General features: G+C 41.9%; 1 protein-coding gene across 1 annotated transcript in view; it reads right to left on the reverse strand.

The window, feature by feature from the left end:
• Positions 1–12204, reverse strand: part of LOC110984303 (adhesion G protein-coupled receptor L3-like) — a 105111-nt gene that overhangs the window by 6410 nt on the left and 86497 nt on the right. Inside the window, exons 11-21 of the mRNA XM_022244336.2 lie at positions 11389–11544; positions 9781–9886; positions 6643–6743; positions 6314–6416; positions 5575–5667; positions 4754–4878; positions 4188–4254; positions 3749–3840; positions 3228–3354; positions 2054–2095; positions 891–1217 (exon numbers count right to left, since the gene is read on the reverse strand). Of these exons, the coding sequence (XP_022100028.1) occupies positions 891–1217; positions 2054–2095; positions 3228–3354; positions 3749–3840; positions 4188–4254; positions 4754–4878; positions 5575–5667; positions 6314–6416; positions 6643–6743; positions 9781–9886; positions 11389–11544 (1339 nt within the window). The remainder of the gene's footprint in view (positions 1–890; positions 1218–2053; positions 2096–3227; positions 3355–3748; positions 3841–4187; positions 4255–4753; positions 4879–5574; positions 5668–6313; positions 6417–6642; positions 6744–9780; positions 9887–11388; positions 11545–12204) is intronic.

Raw genomic sequence — 12204 nt, forward strand, 5'->3', positions numbered from 1 at the left:
ACAAAGCGCAGGTTTCTATGAATCTATTACCGATAGAAAGGAATTTAAGGTTTATTGTTTTAGAGTCCAAATCGCACATCTATTATAAGTTCCTGTATCGTTTATAGGCCTAGTGCGCAGACGCGTACCGGTAGCACAAGGCGTTTTGGAAAAGCATTGCATGTGTCGCAAAACCTTTTTTCCTTAATTCACACAAAGTTACCAGGAATTTCCAGCCGCCTTGTTCATATCGAACGGGAAATCACGAACGTAGGAGAAACTTGTACGAGCAGAAGACAACCAAGGCTCCATTTTAGGAGTCTCAAAGCGCTTTGCCTGAATATTACCGAATCAGGCCACCAGACACAATGATTTTAGGGATAATTGTTGGGGATAATTGGATAATAGTAAAACAAAATTAATGCGCTAGAATTACACGTTTCAGCACGCGTTGTACTAAAATGAATAAAGCGAAAAAATTAATGAACTTAGAGAAGACGGCAGCCAAGGCTGGAAAGGTGACTCTGGCCTGATACCCACACTCATCTGGTTTTGAAATTAGTATCACAAAAACGCAGAAGCTTCCTGAATTGTGACGATTGTCCGTGCCGGATGATCCATTACGCACAGTCGGCACTCTGCCTCGAGCCTACAAATATTTGGGAGATCAACGAAAAATTTCGATGGTCCGTGAAATCTGATCATAGGCCGACCACAGTGTGTCATAAAACGCACACAGTTGTTGAAGTTGTACTCCACTCCTCGATTTCCAGAGAAAGCTTCAAACCTTCTTGGACAGTAGGCCTACAGGTACGGTATTCCTGTCGATGCCTTGGGTGGAGTTGGGCCAACGTAACACTGATATTTAAACAGAACCCGGCTCTGAAGATTACAGTATAGGGAATGGTTACCTTTAATTTGAAAGAGGATGACAGACTGGCGCTCAGGTTGTTGGCGCCCGAGACGTCGTTCAGCTCGTGGCCACGCTCCAGCACGTCATCCATCTCTAGCCCACCGTTGTTGATGCCGCTGCAGCCGGGCATGGCGTTGGTGCCGTTGGTACCGGTCACCGTGGCCGTGCTGTCCATGTCCCGCAGGATGGAGCTGGCCTCCCGGTACTGGCTGATCTGGCTGATCTCGTCCCGCCAGCCCGGCCGGGGCGAGTCCCGCACTGCCGAGCTCTTCTTGTGCCGCAGGCAGCAGCAGGGTCCGAAATGCTTCTCATACTCCTCGACAACCTGTTCCCAGCCGCAAAAAAGTTGAACGAAATGAAACGATCCGAATTTCCAAGCATCCTACTCAGTCTCTTGCCCGATCTGACTGCGCACAGCTGTCAAGAAACGAGGCTTTTAAGTTTCGATATGTAGAGGCTGTTACGCAATGCATGTGCCTACTGTAATATATTACCAGCAGCCTTGGAACATGACATTTCGCTTTAAAATGGTGGATAGTCGCATGCTGCCCAGGCCTGGCTGTCCTAATGCATGGCTAGTAGTGTGACATATTCTTCACGTTTTCCTACGTACTTCATATCTCTCTCTCTCTCTCCGATGCTTCCCCTGCTATCTGTAACCAGCCTCCCTTCCAATCGCAGTCTTTCACAATTCAAGTGAACTGTGAGCAGACAAATAGATGGGATAAATCTCTGTGATGTCTGTCTCTTTTGTATCATGTGACTTCTAACTTGCACCATGATTGGCCCTTTAACCTCGTTTCGAGTAGTTTTATAACTGTCTGCTTTGCCCTTAACTCACTGAGAAGTGCTTAAAAACTCCCCTAAATGGTGATACATGTAGTAGCGTTCTTTATCACAGGCACTACCACTAAGAAGGTCTGCCACGCGGCACGGGTGGCCTATATATTACGAACGCATACATGTAGAGTGGAACACAGTTTGTGCGAATATTCAAGATGGCAGCCACGCGTGTGAATATATCTCGGTTAAAGAGAAGGGATATACTATTCTTACAACGATTTCGTTTTAATCTCGCAAATTATACGAATTGCCGAAGGCAAAGATTAAAGCCCATGCATGTCTCCCATTTTAAGGTGAAAAAAAGAACAATTTGCTCACCTCCGAGCTACCAATTCCGTAGAAGATGAGGACGAGAATGCCCTGTGTGTTTTAATCAGAGTTAAAAGAATAAAAACTATCGCACTGTTATCGAGTTAAGGCCGGTTCATGCTACAGGCGAATGCAAAAGCGAAGCAAATTTGACGTCACGAAAAAATTGCAGCGAAATGTCGCTCGAGTTGAAATTTGTTCAACTATTACGAATTCGCAAAGCAAATAATTGATCTGACGTGGCAAGTACGCTTTCGTTTCTCTTTCGCTCGAAGTATGTACCGGCCTTGTTCAAAGTCTAAATAAAATATTGGAGTCACAAAGAATTCTTCATTTTTTATTGCAGCAAGGGATTATTACTTTTTTTAAGAAAGCGCTTTTGAATGGTGAAATGGCACCGTTGTAATTTTGTTTCCATTCTGATCAGGCATCAGTGGTCGTTGCCATGGAACTACAAAGCGTAGAAATTCCTTTTCGTCCAGCAAATATTTGCCGCCTCAAGACGAACGTTTACAGCCCTTTGCTTTCGACTGCACTGTTTCAAACTTATTTGTAGGTGCCATTCACAAATATCACCCCCATTGATGTTAGGGCAACATCGGAGTAACTGTGTTCGAAAGAGAAAACACAACCCGGCCGGTTCGTGACTTCGTCATACACGCGGACGCGCCACTCATTGCAGGCTCCCATTGGATCGACGAACACTAACTTTGCACGTTAACTTCCGGTTCCAAGGTCAACGTAACCGTTTGTGCATGCAGTGGGCGTGGTTTAGACGCCACACTTACGAACCAGATAGGACACCTGGGCATTATTGTTATCGTAACTTCGCCTGCGTTTTTCCTTCACAAAAGAAATTCAGTTCGAGCCCACAGCTGTGCACGGCGTGTCCCGCATTTCTGGGTTTAGAATATGGACCACTTCTTATTTTTGTTTTCAAAAACACTAGACATTCAGTCATACAGGGGTGGTTAAAGTTTCCCTCAGTGGCGACAACTGTTGCCTCAAAGAGCACACTTTCCTTCATCAGCTTTTACACTGCACACTAATTAGTGTTTTAATACAGTATTTGCATGAATTTTTCTAATAAATGCAGTGACGGTGTCTAGCCGCATGTACATTCTGTGCTATTCTGGGTGCCAGGTACCCGCTCGTACACTGTGCATACATTACATGTACATACCATTGACAGAGCGGAGAGAAACCAGAAGACGTCAAAGACGACGAGCTCGAACTCAGTGGACAAGGACGAAAATAGCCACTCACAGATCTCAACCGGGAGAACGATCAAACATGCACGGATGTTGGGTCTGGAAATGAAGGGGAACAGAGTGAGTTTAGGATATCTTCAGATCTGACGATGATGCCACAGCTATATAGCAACACAGTTGCAAACAGTGCACGTAAATATATGTACAATGTACATGCACATCGTTGCATAAAACCCGTGTTCTACCAAGTTGCAGCAATCGGGTTCACAGGTCTAATTTGGATAACCTGTAGTATATGTCACACGAATTTTCATTAATTTTACTATAATCCAGCTCCATCTGCACAGGGAAACTCTAAAAAACTCTCCTGGCAGAGGAATACACAAAGTCTGATTCGGTCAGTCTAGTCGATTTCTGCACCGGCACCTGGGACATTTCGCAGATAGTTAAAATTTAATTTACTAGAAGTTACACAGATTATTTTGGCACTTACAAGATTTTACCCATCTGGCCAAGGCACTTCTTGTCGGATTTCTTTAGACAGTGATAACCGTAAAATGCGTAGAATAAACATACAAAATTTGTCTGGAAAAGAGAGAACAAAGATTCAGGTTATACACAAAACAGGGGCGATTCCTTTTCATTTGATTTCCTTTCTTCGCTATGACCGCAAACGTACTGAGAAAAAATTATCAAAACCGTTCCTAAACCACAGATTAATCCATGTGTATATTCTGTACGTTAGATTGGCAATACAACACGATAAAGATTATTTCATTTTAGGGAGCCAGTCTACAATCCACACATTTCTATGGTTGGAGGAACAGTATAGCTTAAGACATGCGCATATCAAAGTCATTGCGTGCGCATCACATGACGTTTCAACGGGATTATGTACACGAATGTTCATGTGAAATATACAATGTACTTACGGCTCCTATTAAGGTTACAGGAACAATAACTGCATACGAAATGCCGGACCCCAAGGGAAGTGCACAGCTGTAAAGTGAATCAATCAAAAAGATTTTCCGGAACTAAAGCAATTTTCAGCACCCAGTTTGTACGAAATCGGATAAAGTCAGGTACTTGTATCTTTTTTTAATCAAATTAGACCAAGGCTTGTCCACCTCCTTAATTTATAAGAAATTGGAAAAGAATGCCGTCATCTGAAAATACGTTTCAGACGTTCAAACGACTTGTTATTACGTTTAAACGACTCTGTGTCATATTAGCGACTTGCCATCTTGTATAAACGACTTATACGTCGTCAAAACCAAACAGCTTAGGTTGTTTAAATCAGATGGTAAAGCGTATAAATGACAAAAAACATTGTTAAGTTTACAGAAATACACTTCTGTATAGTGACATTGTATCATCGTTTGAAAATCTAGATCGAAGATGGAGCAACATTAAGAAAAATAATAATAACACTCGGGTTTTAGTCACCTCAGATTAACGAAGTGACTTTTCTCGAAACGATGATTTATTGCACACTTACTAGTTTCCTCTGCCGTATACTTCAACCTTAAAGCCGGCGGTGCCTGCAACGACAAACAGAGGCGTGATCCACCCCAGGGCTATGAACTGAGCCACGGTGCTCGATTCTGTCGTCTTGTATGTCATCTTACAAGGGCAGTGAAGCGGAATAAAAACACAATTCGTCTGTCATTAAAATAAGCAGCATCAGTCTTATAAAATGTTTATGACTTTCCCGCGTAGAGCACCAGGCTTTTTTATTAAGCTTGCACGACTGTGTAGTGTGAATTGACAGTAGCCTAAACATCACACGTTGTGTCGAACTACAATAAATCTTCAATCACGCCATCAGATTTCAATAAATGTCAGTCATATAGCAGTCATTGATGACCCGTGGCTGGGATATACAAAACCTGTATTATATTGATGTTATCAATGCCTGGATATTTTTATTATAATAAAACGTAAATCATGTAATCATTTATTTTTAATGACGTTTTTGTAGCTGGCTCAGTTACACTTGTGGTATAATCAAAAGCACATTCACATTTTCATAAATTGAATACAAAAGGAACGAGCAACATGTGACAAAATTATGTAAAATAACTTCAATGATATAACGATTTGTCCAAGAACTTCTGCTCTCAGTCTAATGTGGGTGTTAATTCATTGATCAAGTGCCTATATACTTCAAACGTTTGTCCGGAAAAAGAATGAAACATATTTTGAAATTTGAATGGGGCAAATTAAAAACAGAAATAGGGATCCATGGACTTTTTTTTTAAATCTTTGTTCAATTCAACCGAATGCAGGTTTGAAAACAAACCCCTACTCCCCCCTCACCTTGAGCAATAGTTGCACAGCTTGGGCCAACATCCAAAAGGAGTAAGACAGCTGAAAGTAATGGAGAAGTAAGGCCACGGCGCGACAGGCATCCTGGGAAATTTAGCAAGAGCAAAGATGATAAGGTCATATCTGAAGTATTTTGGCTACGGCTGAAAACTCACTCGCCTGTGGAACTTGCCAGCTGGCGGCCTCGTGAATTTCCTTAGGGGCCATAGCAGCTCCATGCATTTCCATAGGTGCTTGTGGCTTCATGCATTTTCCAAGGCGCTAGCGACTTCATGAATTTCTAAAGATACGAGCGGCTTCATGCATTTCCGCAGTCGTGTGTGTTATTTTAAGCTGTAGCCGGGTTCACAGAAAAATGAGCGTCCTCAGAAACGAAAGAGCCATTTAAACCTACAGGCGTCGTCGTGAAGCGTTGGAATAACTGAACATATTGCGAACTTTGCTTCAGTCTACTGACCTTTCCAGGGTACTGATTGATAATTTCTTTCAAAAAACAATTTTTCAGTTAAAAAACCCTAAAAAATAAAACCAAAACAAAACAAACAGCGAAGTACTGTGGATAGCCAATTGCGACAAAGGCATAGACATTTTGTGTGTATGCGCACTCTTCATGGGCCTCTGGAAAGCAATTACGTATGACCCAAGTCATTTGTTAGAAACAAAAGAGTCGGCCAATGAAATCTCAAAGAAATTAAGGGTTGCTCCCCAGCCCAAGCCAATTACTTCTTACCATGCTATCTATTGCGTAGATTCCAGCAACGAGTGTCACGTGACCAACAAAAAGTGTTGCTAGGAAACACAATACTACTGAGGCACGATCTGAATCAAATTTTCTGGACAGGAAGGAAAGGAAAAAATGTTTGGAAATTAACTCGCGCTTCACTTCTTTTTCACTGTATTTGGAAGTAAAGTAGTATTAAGAGGAGCTATGAGCTTCATTTCAAGCCGTACACAAAAATGTTAATGCTACATGTTGTGGGTAGGAGTGGCTTCTAATGTCATTTTCAACTTTCAACATATAAATGTATTAAAATATGCTATGGGGCGGGTCTTCCTTACCTATTTGCATAAAGTAGAAGGCCAAAGGTTGTTACTATAAGAACCAGGTAAATTACCAGTACAACCAGCAGGAGATCCGGTAATTTTCCTCTTGTGTTGTACTGCGAGAGACACAGGGATAGAAACCGTATGCAAAAGAATGTTAGAATCTGTTCACCTGAACGATGACTTGCTCTGCTTCTGCAGCGATCTATACCGTTTGTACGAAAGTTTTTAGGGTACGTGCAGTTAATACGATAAATGTACATGTAAATGTACATGTTTGAGGCTGCAGGTAGCTTGCAATCTCTCGTCACAGCGCGCATGCGTAGCACTTGCTGGTAACTATAGAGGTTATATAATGCACGGCAGCCATCTTCCCGGTCAGTGCTTTTGTTATGAGGGATATGCGCAGGAGGTCTATTTTTCATTTGTATTCCTATGGACCAAAAGCACTGACCGGGAAGATGGCTGCCGCCCAAAAACCTCTATAAGACAACGCAGTGTGAGCTTATGACATGCACAATCACAGAGCTAGCTGTATGTGCAAAGTACCCCTATGTATCAGCGGGAGAGTTTGAACTGCGCATGTTCGATTTTGAGGTTAATTTATACGTAACGCGAGCAACGTGAGTTTGTGCCATGTAAGCAGCTGTTTCATTACATGAAGTTGAAGTCTTTTTCACTTTTGAGAAACAACAGCACTACACAAATGTTTTCATGGGTAGGATTAGGCCCATTCCTAATGTATTTTGCGAAAATAAAGTCGAGAAGTAGTAAAAGGGTGGGCAAAACTAGTGTTTTTTTATAAAGCTCTTTTCGTGAAGAGTAATTTGTTTACATTTTGGCATGATTTGTGAACGCCTGAAACAAAGAATTCAGTTTTCTTGAGATTTTAAACTTTACATTTTGCTGTAATTAACAGCAAGCGGTGAATAGTTGCATCAGGTACAACACATTTCGTTGGCTCATATTTGCCCAGTAGAGACGATTTTTAAATTATCAGCCTCGTTTTCGACACAGCTTCATTTTGGGCAACTGGGATCATATTGAGGTGTTTAGCGTTGAAACCAGATAAAAATGATTACAAATGTGGTTCCAGGGTAGATGTTTCGATTTCTGAAACGGAAAATGGAGCAGTGTTGGCAGAAACCTCAACGCAGAGGGCTAAGAAATTTGAAAAAGCCTGATACCGACCCTCATAAGCCGACCACGAGACGAAGTCAAGGTTTGCGAAATACCCTAATGTGCATTCAAACCCGAAACGGATGCTAGATAGAGTCAGGTGCAGTTATAATGGTACCCAGACGTAGCCAAGTTTGTATTACACATATATGTTTTCTGATATGTTCAAGTGAACGATACGCGGGCACAAGAAACAGTTCATTGCGAATTGAACCTCCAAGAGCTGTATCCGAGATCGAATCTCGACAGTCACACCGCTATAGAGGATACAGGATTTTACGTTTTGCACAGGGTTTATCGAAACTGAAAGGGAGCGAAGGGATATGATCTTTTGGAAGTGTGGCCTGACATGTCAGTTCACCGATAAGACTGAGACATCATGGTCAACATGCACGTCAATGTGTGGGCAATATCGAGTTGAGCACGGGCTACTGCCCTCTGGAATGAAGTGGCCAGGTGGGATGGATCACAGAATGGTAAGTCTTCACTCTTTGCGTGTTTCGGGTGGCAGTGTGCTTGAATGTTAAAGAGAGCTATTGTTCCGTGTGGTTTTAAAGTACTTGTGTGACAAAGGTGAACAAAAGATGGCGTTTTTCGTCCCAACAAGGCGAGCGTCAACCTCGCCCTCGAAAGGTGCCTTGCCAATCTCCGTTTCTGAGACGTTATATATTGGTGAGGTGTGGAATAGTCTGGTACCTTTACTGCGTGTCACATTTATTATTCTATTATTGAGCGTGGTGTTTAGGAGAGTAAAACAAAATGAAGCCAGATCGGAACACAAGCATATTCTTCCAGCTTGTACGATCATTCTGAAATTTTATTATGCAAAACAGAAAAAGGTCATTTGCCTGTGAAGAGAATAGGACATCAAAACCCATTAAACATGTCGAAATTTGAACCTGGGTGCACAAGATTCGTACTTAGATTTTAAAGGAAGATATACTTTTAGAAGTATAATTTAGGGTTTGGTATCTAGACCACAGTTGAACTTCCGCTAGCGAAGTCGACCCAGGTTGATAAAAGGTATGTGTGCTGGTTTCCCGTTTCGTTTTAAGGGAACTGGACAGGCGAACCTCGTTAACCTCGAAAGCAAAGGCATGGTCAGTAAGTAACGACCCCAGTCTACTGCGGCCAATACACGAAAGAACCGACGTGTCAAATCATGTGCGCAAGCCGACGTGTTGGCTCGTTACATTGTTGAAAGAAATTTAAAATTAATGAAGTTAGATAGATGAAGTTATCGACTCTATCCTAGCGTCCCTTACTGGTAGAACGGTGCCCTGCTTTTCAGTTACAAGGCAAGTAACAATTTTCTCTTGAATTAATTAACGTGTGACGTCATGTCTACAGGGTTACTCCCTTTTAGATGCAGCACAAACACGTGAGTTATTTTTGCAAGCGTCAGCACATTCAAAATTGGATAAAAGTGGCGACCAATATGCCAAAAATACTAAGAGAAACAGAGGAACTGCAGTTTTTGATTTATGATGCACGTTGGGAAATCAGAAAATTGAAGCATTATTTAAACACACCCAAATATGTTCGCAGTTATTATCGACAGCTCCCGACTATTAACAACATGAGTTCGGAAAATGCCAGTCAGTTTCGGAAATAAAAAGGCTCGGGAGGAATAAATCTCGTTTTTGTCACGTGGTCGCAGTGGTACCAGACGTAAATAGTTCTCGAAATAATCGCTATTTGGTATTTTAGCCCGAGTTTTAGACTATAAGTTGTTGGTAATAACGTGTGACTACGCTCGTTCACGCACACCTTTCACTTTTTAGTAAAATCACAGTCTACCAGCGTACCAATTATTTTTACTGTTTGTAGTGCAGAAAATAATAGATAGCAGGTCAGCTAAGACCAAGTTAACAAGGACGGTTTTCAGAGATATAATCAGGTTTGAGAGGTTTAAAGGTAATGTTAATTTGTGACTTTTCCTGGTTTTATGCGAATTGGGTAGTCCCAACTCACCTTGCCGATAACAGCAAATGTTGTCAGGTGGGTACAGCGACACGTCACGGTATTGTCTCCGTTGAAGACAGGTTTCTCGCATCCTACCAAGTCCTCCGTCCAGACTCTGTAAAGGCCACAAAGAAAATCAATATGTAAGCAAGCAAAGGTCACCGACTAATGACCCGGGACAAATTTTGATGCCCTGCAACTTCTGATCAGAAGCTTTGGACTGCCGTTCATTCACCAGTGTGTTGAGATAGAATGTATTTTCATATTCTGTATTGGTCCTAGCGATGACAGTGCGTTTACATCAGTCCAGGCTCATCTCGTAGGGAATAACTGCATATCACGTGCGATGCTACGGACCCACAGTGCACGTAATGGCTTTTCTATATGTCTCCTTTGAAAAACAAGTCCAGGTGGGATTCGTATTTAAAATTCAAGCTGCATGCCATAACAAAAGAAATGACCAGATTGACAATTCAATATTTGATTTGTGATGTCGTTTTTCTCACATCCTGCCTTTAATAGATCTAGAGTAGATGACAACAGTCAAATATTGCTTGAATTAATTTCTGACTTTTTACCCTTTCCTGTTTCGCTCGTGTGCGCTTTCACTTTCTTTCAAACTTTCTCTAAAACTAGTGCTCTTCCAACTTTGTTTTAAAAGCACAAAAGGACAAGTTTAACAATGATATATAACACCTGGACGTTATTCTCTATTGAGCTGACAGTCAATGCGTTTATAATAGCTATTGTTCCCTTCCCAGAATGGCTTCACTTGCTTCGCTCTACTTACTAGGAGCTGCGTTGTTACGCTCATGGAAGCAGTAGCCAACAGAGGGCGCTGCAGGAAAATTTTGTTTCCCGAAATAATGAAATTGCTTAGTTCCACAACTTCGAACCGGCGAAGAAACGACAAGGCAGAACACACGACAAGACCGACGTGCATCGTCTTCACGCAATCCTCCACAATTTCACACGACCCGTCAAGATATACCAATTAAATTGATTTTATTCTTGCAACCGTGGAGAATTTTAGTGACAATTAGGCTTAGTTCGCGCGGCTTGTTCCCGGATGTTCACGAACAAATCGATTTGTTGTTCGTGGGTCGGCCGGTCGAACGCCGGGGCTGTAGTGACAAGCAACGTGCAGCATGGCGGCGGCCATGTGCGTTCTTCGAGAGTTAATGTTTGGATGGGCTGAATTCTTTTGTATTGAAACAGGAATATTCATTTCTGTGTTATGGAAAATAATTAATATTAATTTGGCAAAACTTCCCATTGTCTTCGGCTTTAGAAGCCATCTCTCTACTTTTTTGCAGCTAATCAAAATCAAAATCTCATGAGTTTTTTCGTGTGTTCCCGTAAAACCCTGACGAGGAGGTGATGTGTGATCCTGTGTCAAAACCAGCGTTCTTCAGTCGTGTTCGCGCCGTTCGAGCGCTAGAACCAGAAACCTGTGTCAAGAACAGGCCACCTGAACTCGACCATATCCGTCAACAACTGATCAATTTTATCTCATACACAGAATATAATTTTTGCAGACGTCTAAAGGGAAAACTGACCAACATTTTGTAGGGGATGAGTTGGTCGTCAAACGAACTAAGCCAACATCAGCTTTACCTGGCTGGGTCGCTGAAAGCAAGAAACGAACAGGTGGAATTTGGCAGTTCCGGCTCGTTCTGCATCTGTATGGTGACGCTGTCGGTAAACGTCGTTGTCAAGGCGGGAAATATGCTGCACGAGACCAGAACGGAGCTGATATTCTCCGTGTTGATACTGTAGTAACACGAACAAATAAAAACCATTGATGTCAAATGGTGTTTACAGTTGGATTTCCATTCAAACTGGAAGGAAAATTAAGAAACGCTCCTCAAATAAGGGTCCATTTGCTAAAGAATCAATTGCCGTGTAATATATTGCTCAGTTTAAAATGGCGGCATTTTTTAGGTGAGAGAAAGGCGATATGTCTTTATTTGATTTCTCTTCCTTGTAAAAGTGTATAAAAAGGGGCAAAATGCAACGTTAAGCCTCAGGAAGCCATGGTTATATTACGGAATCCCAAAACGTTTTGCTTCCTTGCTTCCATTTATTGCAAGTCCCCTATATTGATCCCGCTTGTGGCATTTCTATGCTACAAACAGCCTAAAACTGTTTGTAGTGTGCAGAAAGTGCTCCCACCAGAAAAACGTGTTTTTATGTGTTGGTTATCAACATCCAAACGAGTCTTTGTGTCTAAATTGCTAATTCACCAATAAGTCTCTGGTTTAAAAAGAATTGAATCTCACAACGTCTTTGGTCGGGATTATTTACACCACAAAAAGTTCAAGTGTTTACCAGAAAGGCGTTTAAAAGACGTTCAAACATAAACACTTGTTTTTACGGTGTGTGAAAATTGGGCGTTTGAGTGCATGCGCACAGTGCGCGTTTGCAATGTGT

This window comes from Acanthaster planci, linkage group LG10 (assembly GCF_054643075.1).
Source record: "Acanthaster planci isolate LZ-2023a linkage group LG10, COTS_SCS, whole genome shotgun sequence".
Lineage (NCBI taxonomy): Eukaryota > Metazoa > Echinodermata > Asteroidea > Valvatida > Acanthasteridae > Acanthaster > Acanthaster planci.